Raw genomic sequence first — 12,572 nt, 5'->3', positions numbered from 1 at the left:
TGTAGTATACAGTTTATAATACTATCCCTGTATTCCTCCCATCTTTGGTTGTAGTGGAAAAAGAAATCATTTCATCTTTTATAAGCATTATTTTTTTTCAATTTGCACACCGTAAATGTGTTAGAAATACTTAAAAGTGTCAAATAATAAGACAGGCAAGATGAAATTTCTGTTCTTGTATCAATATACAGTAATGGGACAAAAGTGAGTTCTCACTCAAAAAATGTCCTATCATTTCAACTAAAATCAATATTTTTCAAAAAAAATATTACCAAGTAACTGTATGAGCGATTTTTATAAAATAGATACCAAAAGATGTAAAAATGTCGGAAGTTTTATTGTTAATTCAGTCATTATTTTCTTGAGTTTCGTTTTCATCATCTGATGAGTTTTAAAAAAATACAAACGCAAATTTTTACGATTTTAATTTGGTTAGAATAATAGCAAACTTTTCAAGAAATTATTTTCTTTGTGTTCATCTTGTCAGAAAATTAAAATGAGCATGAATAATATTATAACCAATTCTAACATGACGTCCTTCAAACGCTTTGAGTACACACCCGTGGTAAAATATGAATATATTGCATTGGCTGTTCCGATCGTACTCCCACGTCATATGTTTTTTTATGAATGAAGTACCCAACGTCATACAATGATGACGTTATAATTTAAGCATTTTACGGGAAAATACACGCTTCTGATACCGAAAATCATCACAACAAGGAAACGTCAACAAACAATGCTAAATTGTGGTATAAGCCCATTTTTTTATACATAGAAGACATATAAGATAATTATCATTAAAATTCATCCAAATCTATCTAAATAAGTTTTGTGAATAGTTTCAGCATGTCACTTTTCTGTTTGCTCCATTCTTTTACGCTAATCTAAAAGTGCGTTAATTTATGAGAACGGCAAATAATGGCCTCAACCTAGAGCGCTTCCATTCAAAACAATTGCCGTATTTGTCCTATTAGAATCGAAATAATTCATGGGGGCTTGAATATATATCTAGCTATCACTATCGCTCAGGGTAAAATATTTGTCATAAAGGGCCAACCTGTGGTAAAATAACGATATATTCAAGCCCCCATGAATTATTTCTTAAATAAACAATAAAACTTCAGACATTCATACACATGCCTAATGTTTTCTCTGCTATATTTGACAGTAAAGGGAGATAAAAGAAAAACAATCTTCTCTTCATGTCCATAATTATAATATACTTACCTCCTGTTTTCTCTGTTATTATTGCACAGTATAGTAAGATCTGATAAAAACAGTCGCCTCACTTCCATTATTTCTGGTGTCATCTTACATTGCCTAATCATTGTGGCCACAACCTTCAATATCGCTGAAATTATATGAAGTAGTAAAATAATCTACCAAAATACTACATTCTATCCAGTACCCTTCCCACTATCTGTGACTTCTAATTGATATATAATATTTCTGTCAAATACTTGGTCTGAAATATTCATTTTTCTGCCATTCCCTGCTTCATATTAGCACAGATGTAATGCAACAATTTCAACTCAATCTTCAGACGACATACAAATTCTAGACTTAAATGATAAATGGCATAGGTTTTATGTTTTTCATAAATAATTGGTCCAACCCCTAATTCTTTTACATATGGAAGCTTTATCTTCTATTTATGCATGGTTATGCCACTGAATTAATTTTGCTTAAATTATGATACACAGATTAATTGTTGATGTTAAAAGCTACTTTCAATTGCAAAAATTGTCATTGTGGTAATTTTAAATCTACTTTAAGTAATAGATGATGGTAATATGCAATATACTGATCTAACTTAACAACAATTCAACTTTACTTACAGGAATTTTCTATTCTAAAATGTGATTCAGGATCAATTTGTCTCTCAGATGTCATCTCTAAGGTAATTCTTTCAGTCAAAAGCTAGAAAATAAAATATATCCTATAATTTCAAGTCAGATGTAAGAAAATAAAATGTATCATATTATTTGCTAAGATGAAATCCAAAATGCTTTAAATATGTGGCTAAGAAAAATTTCTCAGAACTGTTTATTATTGTATGGATAAAAATAATTCTTGACAAGTTAACCTGTTGGTGACCTTCTGCTGTTGTTTTTTCTATGGTCGGGTTGTTGTCTCTTTGACACATTCCCCATTTCCATTCTCAATTTCAAGTTAACCTAATTCAATCCAACAGAACTTTCTGAACATTATTCCTTGAAGTATGTTGAAAATTTCTAGATGTAATTTTATTTTAAGTACATGTATAATTTATTAATATGTATGACAGTATATTTATAGTATAGACTTAGAAAATTAGGCAAAAGTCACAAGTAAAATCCTTTATAAATATTGTTTAACAATAAATGCTATACGTATACCTCAAACAACGCATTATATGTATTTAATGTAATACGTTGTTCATTTAACATCAACCGTTCACCAAGTAATGAAAACTGATTGTAAGGTCCCATACATTCTTGTTTCCTTCTGAAATGTAACCAATCATTATGTATCATGTCCAATAAGCAATGACAATTATTATTATATAAGACTGATAACTATTTGCATAAACATGACTTTTGGTGGCCTTTGACTATTGTCTGCTCTTGGGTCAAGTTGTTGTCTTTTTGACACATTTCCCATTTCTATTCTCAATTTTGTTATGTAGCATTTTACATTTGAAATTTTAACACTGCTCAATCCTAAACAGGAGAGGTTTTATGTAATTTATTAAGTAGGTTAATTTTCAACATGGCATATTCTGATCAAGTGCTATAACAGTGCTTTGAACTAGACAACTATACTGAGCCAAATTTTTAAATTGTTTTTCATGTATTTTATAGAAGTATTTCACTTAACCATAAATTATATAAATAATCACAAAAATGTTTCCATAGTATCTGGATGCCCACTCGCACTATCATTTTCTATGTTCAGTGGACTGTAAAATTGGGATAACAACTCTTATTTGGTATTAAAATCAGAAAGATCATATCATAGGGAACAGGTGTACTAAGTTTCAAGTTGTTTTGACTTCAACTTCATCAAAAACTACCTTGATTGAATCTTTAACCTGAAGTGGGACAGACAGACGAACAAACGGACAAACTAACGGTACAACAGACGAATGGATGCACAGAGCAGAAAACATAATGACCCTCTACTATTGAAGTTGGGGCATATAAAGTATAATAAGTGCTTAACACTTACTTATGTGTAGCTCTCATTAAGAAAAATCCCATTAACTTCAATGCCTGTATTCTCAGCCTTTCTGATGGTGATGCTAGAAGTTTGAAACAAGTCCTGAAAGAAATTTAAATATTTTAATTAATGTCTGAAAGAAATCCTGATTTATGTTTTTTTTACATCTAAACTTTCAGTTTAATTTTGCTTTTACCTTAAGCTATTGTCAACATTTCTATGTTTGCTTCAGATGAATTTGTTTTAGAGCTGTCCCATTAACACATGTATGATACACAGTGAAACAGGGAAGGTACTATGATATAATGGAAACCAAATTAAGAGGCAATCATGGAATTTCACTATTCATTGTGGAAAAAAACACATTTGTCATTACTTATATCAAAATCACTGTTTCACTAAAGGAAACTCAAAAAGTAAATGTAACAATTAAAACATGAGCACAAACTCATTTCCTGTAGAACAGATAAACTTACTTAATCCCAGCTTTCTTGTCAAATGATGGCACCATAGACATGGGATGTTCTGCCATAAGTGATGTGGTTAACTGGAGGACATCCATTAAATTATCATCCTACAAAAACAAAACTCAATATAAAGCATACTAGTATATTTTATCATGATTTCACTAACAATTGTAAATCAAAACATTTGACTTCTACCAGTTGTACATGTTGTACTTGTTTAAATATTTTCAAAGTTCAAAGTCTTTTGTTTTTGACCCAATTCTTTCCTCATTTCAAATGACATTTGAATTCTGATGTTTTATTTATGATATTCTTCTTATGGCAGTAATTGTTTCTAGCTTTTTATATTGCATAGACCTCATCAAATCTTTATCCAAATTCAAAACATACTGTATTTTAACTTTTTGAAGTATGTATATATTTTTCACAATTCGTGATTCAACGAGATTTTGTAACCTTTCAATGTCTATGAATAATCTATTTGCTTGTAAAGACAAAAATTTCCTTTTTGATGTTAAAATGTGTGTGTTAACATCTGTGATTTTCATACAAACAAACTTTTTATTCAATCATACCTCATGTAAAGTAGTTAGATAGTTAAGTATACTCTGTAATTCATCTTCCTGTACGCCCTGTCCTTTCAGTAACAACTGTTTAACATACAGTAACATGAAAGACCTTAGTTTTACTATCTCATCATAGGTGGGTCTTGGTCCATCTGAAAAATATCATATTTGTACTAACTTATTCTTTAATAAACCTAAATTACTGCTTTACTTTTTCAACTTTTTCTCGCATTTTAAACTCTTTAATATAAATAAATGTGTCATAATATCAAATAAGAAATTTAATCATGCATTTTCTTCTAGTTTTATGATGAAAATAAATCTTTGGTTGTGCTGTTGATTGTTGTTCAAAATATTTTTATACCACTGCTACTTTTATTCACTGGTCTCTGACAGAATATCATGGCGTTATATCTCTAGTAACTCAGAATTTTTTTAACTTTTGAAGAGTCATGGAGAATGTGATATACACATCCAATTTTATAATCTTGGTAAATTATGTTTATTAAAAAATTATTTATAAATCTACCACTTAAACTTACCAACACCTCTAGGAGTGATACCACTCCTGTCTTTGGGGTTGACCACCCAGTAATAAAACTTTAATGTATGCATAGTCTGTAACACAGCACTCACACGTCGGATGTTGTTATAGATATGACCATTACTTATAAAATCTGTAGCTAAGTAGCAATATAACTTGGTCTGGACCTGAAATAGAAACAATTGTTCATATAGAATATTGTTACCTTTATTGCCTTCTTGAATCAAAATTTCCCCACTTAAGTAATTTTGATGCCTTGTTCATTCTTCAAACTACAGTAAGTAACGCTTTTGTTGAAAAGACAATCTTGTTTGCTCTAATTTAAAATATTAGGGCTATACTGAAGAATGGGGATGAAGGCTCATGAAACATAAATTTGAATTTAAAACTTTTTATACTTTTTAAATTTCTAATGTTCACCTATCAATTATAAAAAGTAAATAAATTATATGAAGTGCCTTCAATCTAACCCTTCTATTTGATATATTTTCCCTTATACACTTATATTGTTTATTTCATATATAAAGTAAACCTATGTATAGTTTTGGGATGAAAGTAGATATTTTAGCGATATGTTTGCAAAAAGTTTTAAGTTGGTGGGCCACCTTGAGAATCTCTGTTGTCTGTTCACACCCTATATATGCAACATTTTAGCAGTATGTGATATCCCTTTCTTATAGCTTATATCTCTGCTAGTTGCCGATATCATAATTTTTTTGCACTAAAAATATGATGAAGCAGTAATTCCTTAAAAATAGTTTCATTTCATACATTTTACAAACACTAAGAAAAACTATCTATTAAAATACAATCATACCTCAACAGAACAATGTATCCAGAGTGCTGGGTTAAATAAGATATGGTCAAACAGCTGTTTCAGTAACATCCCACCTGTAGGTAAGTTTACTAAGAACTGTGTCAGGTCCAGGAAATGGCCTAGTACTGTAGGGTTCACATGTTCTCTGTTGGCCTGAAATGTACGTACTATATAGGTAAGAGAGAGGCTTGAACATCACAAATTTTGCAGGACTATCGATACTCTTATTGTTGGTTCTGTTGGTCTTTATGCAGTTTGTCTCTGTGGTTCTTTTTTGGTTTGATATTTAATTTCGTTTTGTTAAATAACTGTGGTTCAAAATACAATTGCTAATATTAGTATTAACAGTATTAAATCATCTACTGTGGATTAATTTATTTAGTGGGTATACATTTTTCGTGGAATGCTGGAAACTTGCATATTAATGGATATTTTATTTCGTGGTTTTGAAAATATCTGTATACAAGGCATATTGAAAATATTTTATTTCCTTGAAGATTTGAATTTGTGGTTTGCCTGTACCCAAGAAAACCACAAAATTGGTATACAAGGAATTATAATGAATCCACAGTATACCTTATCAAAACATGTGAAAATACTTTTAGGTTATTTTCAAGTCAGGTTTTGATTGTGGTATGAGCCTAAGATTGGCATCTTTTTAAGGTAAGTACAATGAATTAGAAACTTCTGGTTTCAATGTGGATTATTGGATATCACTACCATATACTCAATAAATTGCATGTATGAATAAATATCATTTAGTTTTCTTACCTTTTCTAAGAAGTATCCAATAACCAGAAATCCTTTGTTCTGTATCATCTGTTGTTGTATGGTGACTGAACTCTTTAATAAGATACACAATATGCTCATCAGACTTTCACTGAAAAAAATAATAATGGTGTTACAATCCAAGTTAATCATAATGCCATGATGTCAAGATATGATCAAAAGAGAAAAGATACCAATTATTTATATACATTAGACTGTTGGTTTTCTCATTTGAATGGTTTTATACTAGTCATTTTGGGGCCCTTTACAGCCACCTGTTTAGTGTGAGCCAAGGCTGCCTGTTGAAAAACTTACTTTGACCTACAATGGTTTTTACTTTTATAAATTGTGACTTGGATGGAGAATTGTCTCATTGGCACTCATACCACATCTTTATATATCTATAAAAGAGGGATGAAAGATACCAGAGGGACAGTCAAACTCATAAATCGAAAATAAACTGACAACAACATGGCTAAAAATGAAAAAGACTAACAGACAAACAATAGTAAACATGACACAACATAGAAAACTATAGAACAAGCGACACAAACCCCACCAAAAACTAGGGGTGATATCAGGTGCTCCAGCAGGGAAAGCCAATCCTGCTCCACATGTGGCACCCTTCGTTTAACTCATGTCAAAAATAAACTAACAAAGTCATGGCAAAATAATTATTAGAAATGTTTAGGATCAATTCTTGTGGACTTTAAGCATTTTGTGTTTTTTTCTCATTGCACAGTCAAAAGAATTGGGTTTTTTTCAACCCAAAAGATACTTCAAATATTCCTCTGCTTGAAAAATTTAAGAATTGAAATCATCAATTTGTTTTTTCTCCAATATGCATCTTCATTTTGATAAAACTTAAATTAACATTTATCAATTTCTTTATTTTTTTACTATATTACTAGGCATAATATGCATATAAGTTCCAATACTTACCATATAGAATAATCTACATCTGTAGGTTTGTCTGATCCTCGGTACACGACTTCATCTAACTGACCAAACAAGGGGAATAACACCTGGCAATAAAGTTAATTCAATTAGTCGGTGGTTTTAAAACAACCTACACACATACTGGATATATCAGGGTTAAGCACAGATTCTTGTTAATTATCCAGAATTACATGTCTATACATAGTTCACATGTTTGTTAAGATTATTACACCTTAAAGCAGTCAAAATTTTTTTTTTTTTATAATGCGTCTGATATATCTTTTTATCACAAACAAAGTTTCTTATTAAAATAAGATGCATAAAAATTGCTAAATGTAAACTGTATTCATTACATATAAGGTATATTATAAATTCAAATTTTAATTGGTGTAAATGTGTATTATAAATTCTTTAGTCTATAGTATATATCTGCCAGTTATTATAATGATAATGTGTGTAAGAAATATTAAGAAAATGCCTGCTTGTGAATTAACAGTTTTGTCCCCGTTTACAGAATGATTGAACAATCTTCATGATGGTTTGTTGTAGAAAGCTAGAGGACATCTTAGAGAACTTGCAAAGAATATTGTTGAAATGAACAGATGTTTTTATCATGCACATTTGTCTAAAATTCTTGAATTCTTCAGATACATAGACTGCCATTGGGACAGCAGTATTCATCCTCGGTAATGACCTCACCTACTGATCATCAATTTCTAATGTAACAGTCAATACTTCTGTCCAGTGCAGTCCATAGATTAATATAATGCCCCTTCCAAAGTTACTATAATGTCATTATCATAGTTAGTAAAATTCTGTATCTAAATATTGTAACCACAAAAATTTAGGCAGAGTTCAACATTGAGGACCACTCACCTGTACACCTCCTAAGGAATGTAAGGTACTGTGTATGGAATGTGTTATAACTGCCTTTACATCCTAAAAATAATATTAAATTCATACACATGCTTTGTTATTTTGGAAAAGGACCACATTGTTTGAATTCTTATATCTATTTAAACATATATAGAATTTAGTAAAAACACTAACAAATATCTGTGTGTAATAATATTTTGTTCCTCAGTGGAATCAATACACCTTATCTTATTTGTCGCCATTACTGTAAAATATTGACATCATAATAGAAAATATCTGACCCAACATTGGAAAAATGATTGTTGTATGACGTTTATAGTTCAAGCAGCACAGATTCTGGGGTCAGCCAGGATTAGTGATAAGGTGTATTGATGGAGGTTATTATGGTTTTTGTACTATTTAAAATTTTTGGTAATTTCTGCTATTCTTTTTTATACACTAACTATTCAGGAAATAAAATACTTGGCATATTGTACATCTAGAACAAGTGTTTGATCTATCATGAAAACCATTGAAAATTATTCACTATTGGTCAGTTATGTATGCTGAATGTGATTTTTTTAAAACAGGAAAATTCTTTCAAAGTTCCTTAATCACCAAATAAGATAATATTCATACTAAATCACCATACCTGTGACATCAGAGCATGTTGTACATGTACAAAATGTGTGGGATTCCCTTTTGGTGAAGACTCTAAACACAGCTGGGCATCACAAGCCATTGGATTATACATAAATACAATGGTAGATGTCAACTTTCCTTCATATAATAGCTGAAGTAGAAAATATTTTTATAAATGATCTAATTGTGGAAAGTTTGGTAGAAAAGATATACTGTGAGCTATTACTCATTAATATTGTGACCACTCGATGTTGACTCTTTTTTTAAGGGTTTTTAGATTAAATGCATATATCAATAAAATTGTGTACTTATTGCCATGAAGCAAGACGCTATGGCTTGTATAGTTGAGAAAAATGTAAAAAAGCTTCATATTATTGCAGACAGTTGTTTAAATGTAACTTTAAGGCAAACAGAAAGATGAAAAACAAAATATTCAAAAACGTATCACACTAGATGTCATAATCAGATGAAGCTGTATGCTATAAATCAATTGATTGTTGGCTGCTTAACATCCAGTGGCAAATATATTTCATGCATGTTCAGGACAATAAAGTTATGACTTGTATGTTTAATAGACAGACAGAAGTAAAATCTTTGGAATGGCGGTATGATCAAGATTGGATAATTGCTTGACTAATAGTGTAGGTCTGCAAGCAATTAGTAAATGGTGTTTGTCCAAAGTAAGGAACCTTAACAGTAATATCCTGTCAGGTTCTTGGTGCAAAAGAAAGTGTTTCAACATTTTATTAAAACGTCACAATTTCCAAAAACTTATTCTTTTTACAGAAACTTTTAAATTATCATTTACAGATCATGTTTTGAAAAGAAACCATTTGACTTGAGCTGCTACTTACCCTTCTATTGATTTCTTCATTGCTGAGGCCACTTTCATTTTCAAATCTAAACTGACTCTAAAAAATAAAATGTTTTGTTATTAAAATTCATGTGCCCAAATACAATACAATATCCAATTACTGATTCTCTTTAAAACTTCTTAATTAAAATGTCGTATACTATTTTGTTTTGAATAAAAACTTCAAGATTCACACAAAATCAAATGGAGAATAATATAGCTTTTTTTTATTACTTTTTAGTTACTTATATATACATTATTTGCAGATCATATAAAATGTAACAGTAAATATCCATACTTTAGAAATAGAAAAGTTGTCACAGTGAGTATAAAAAGTTTAAAACAATTCCATCATTACTATTTAGTAAAAAAAACTGAAAGGAAAATTTTGATTTTGGTTATTATCTTTACAATTTTGTTGTGTCAGATTCTTCAAATATTTTTTACACACAATTTTTATTTATTATTAAGTGTGCCTAGATCATGGCTTGATACCTTATAACTTGGACCCAACTGGTATACTCCATGTATCTGCTGCGGAGACAAGGCTTCACTGAACAGGTATACAGTAGACATTTGTCCACAAAACATGTGATCTGTTTCTCCTTCAGCACTTGATCCAAGAAAACATTTGTCAAATGGCTGAAATAAAAATAGATAAGATAAAAAAACAAAATATGCTGCAAATGGCTGAAAATCAGAGTTATTCTTCATGCATAGATTGTAATTTGTTCTTTGTAAATGAAATTATTTAGTTATCCCCTTTATACGGATTTGAAGTGAATGTATCAATTTATGAATAAGAACATTATTTTTTTATTCCTTTAATCTGCTGATTTTTTAAGTTAATTGACCAGATCAGTTACTACCTTTACTTTCACCTTCATAGAGTCTTGACACTTTCAGACACAACACACAATTGAATAGGTATTTCACATACAATTATCCAAACCTTGAGTACAGAAAACACATCCAGCAGCCATGATAATTACAGTAGAACCTGAGATTATACCAACTTACATCACTTGTATTGACTATTATTACAGTAAAACCTGAGATTATACCAACTTACATCACTTGTATTGACTATTATTACAGTAAAACCTGAGATTATACCAACTTACATCACTTGTATTGACTATTATTACAGTAGAACCTGAGATTATACCAACTTACATCACTTGTATTGACTATTAATACAGTAGAACCTGAGATTATACCAACTTACAACACTTGTATTGACTATTATTATAGTAGAACCTGAGATTATATCAACTTTCATCACTTGTATTGACTATTATTACAGTAGAACCTGAGATTATACCAACTTACATCACTTGTATTGACTATTATTACAGTAGAACCTGAGATTATACCAACTTACATCACTTGTATTGACTATTAATACAGTAGAACCTGAGATTATACCAACTTACATCACTTGTATTGACTATTATTACAGTAGAACCTGAGATTATACCAACTTACATCACTTGTATTGACTATTATTACAGTAGAACCTGAGATTATACCAACTTACATCACTTGTATTGACTAGCCATGACATTTCTGAATGTGATTCTATGTTGCCATCCACATACACACGTAGTTCTGACTTGGTCCATCTGTTGTATACATGTACTACGGTCACCATATGCCACTGGAAATTAAAACATACTTCATAAGCACATACATATGTTTTGAATCTTTAAAATGTTCTGATTGCTTCCCTATGTTCATATCAATCATTTAAATAAGTTATCATTTGAAATACTGTGGATTCATTATTATTTGTTGGATACCAATATTTGTTAATTTGGTAGGTAAAGGTATTCCACCACGAAATGAAAAATACAACAAATGACAAATTTTCTATGGGCTTGTAGGCAGACATCTGCAAAACCATGGAATAACATATCCACAAATATACAAGTTTTCCTGTATCCACGAAAATAAATGAATCCACAGTAGTGTGAATTCATCATTATTTATGAATTGAAAAATGTTCATGGATTTCATATGAATTTTCTATAGGCTTTCGCAAACTTTGGAAAAACAAAACAAAAATATATACTGTAAATTCAAAAATTATGTTTTTAAAATATTGCAAAAAATGTGACAAGGGTTATAATTACAATAGTTTATTTGCATGTTGAAACGTTTTAAATGAATTAAACATGATTTTTCTCAATATTGCAAAGATTTAAATCGCATTTAACTCTTAAGTGACAAATTCACAATAATAAATGCATGCAACAATTTCTGAATTACAGTTCACAAAAATGTAACTTTTCCTCAGTCCATGAATTTTAGTACCACCAAAAAATTATGAATCCACAGTCTATCGATCATATATTGCCACCTTGAACATAGAAAGAGAAATATCCATCTTTTAACCTGTTTAATCTCAAATACAGTCCCTGTTGATGTTAGTGTCTGATTCTGATATCTATCATGTTAAATCAATGATATAATGTAATCTCAAATAAATTACAGCTTAACTTTTTGAATGTGTAATTGTGTTATTTTGTTGTATAAAAATGTTTCAAAGAAAAAAGAAAAAAAACATATTTCAAAATTAACTTGATTAATACTAAATCATTTTCTTCTCTCATTGTTACTATCATTTAACTAACTTCCAAATTTGCAGTAAAATATATTAGATTTAAATAGATTTAGAATTGCAAAAAATCTTTTTCTTTATAATAAAGTTCTGCACTTTATAAGTTATTTATTTATCATTTTTCTATTTGATGATAAACAGGTTTCCTTGAGATCTATCAGATAACCCTTTCCTCCATTGAAATTTTTGTTTTGCATACTTGATTCACATAGGATTTTTAACAAAATATTGAAAATATACTTTGAAGTATTAATGCATTACGAAAAACAAATATTCCATCAAATAATTTTAGTC

At 29.9% G+C, this 12,572-nt stretch overlaps 1 protein-coding gene across 8 annotated transcripts in view; it reads right to left on the bottom strand.

Annotated features, from left to right (window-relative positions):
* Window positions 1-12,572, bottom strand: part of LOC134696397 (neurobeachin-like) — a 261,592-nt gene that overhangs the window by 233,699 nt on the left and 15,321 nt on the right. For 7 of the 8 annotated variants that reach the window (XM_063558157.1, XM_063558151.1, XM_063558153.1 and 4 more), the window contains exons 8-22: window positions 11,196-11,315; window positions 10,151-10,297; window positions 9,657-9,713; window positions 8,813-8,953; window positions 8,182-8,244; window positions 7,309-7,391; window positions 6,370-6,478; window positions 5,599-5,751; window positions 4,780-4,948; window positions 4,247-4,389; window positions 3,681-3,778; window positions 3,214-3,306; window positions 2,382-2,490; window positions 1,842-1,923; window positions 1,231-1,354 (exon numbers count right to left, since the gene is read on the bottom strand). In XM_063558157.1, coding sequence (XP_063414227.1) covers window positions 1,231-1,354; window positions 1,842-1,923; window positions 2,382-2,490; window positions 3,214-3,306; window positions 3,681-3,778; window positions 4,247-4,389; window positions 4,780-4,948; window positions 5,599-5,751; window positions 6,370-6,478; window positions 7,309-7,391; window positions 8,182-8,244; window positions 8,813-8,953; window positions 9,657-9,713; window positions 10,151-10,297; window positions 11,196-11,315 — 1,691 coding nt within the window. Of the gene's footprint in view, window positions 1-1,230; window positions 1,355-1,841; window positions 1,924-2,381; window positions 2,491-3,213; window positions 3,307-3,680; window positions 3,779-4,246; window positions 4,390-4,779; window positions 4,949-5,598; window positions 5,752-6,369; window positions 6,479-7,308; window positions 7,392-8,181; window positions 8,245-8,812; window positions 8,954-9,656; window positions 9,714-10,150; window positions 10,298-10,675; window positions 10,686-11,195; window positions 11,316-12,572 lie in introns of those variants that run through there. The other variant, XM_063558158.1, reaches the window with a different exon arrangement.

Source organism: Mytilus trossulus, chromosome 14, assembly GCF_036588685.1.
Source record: "Mytilus trossulus isolate FHL-02 chromosome 14, PNRI_Mtr1.1.1.hap1, whole genome shotgun sequence".
Lineage (NCBI taxonomy): Eukaryota > Metazoa > Mollusca > Bivalvia > Mytilida > Mytilidae > Mytilus > Mytilus trossulus.
This window is presented reverse-complemented; position numbering and strand designations above follow the sequence as displayed.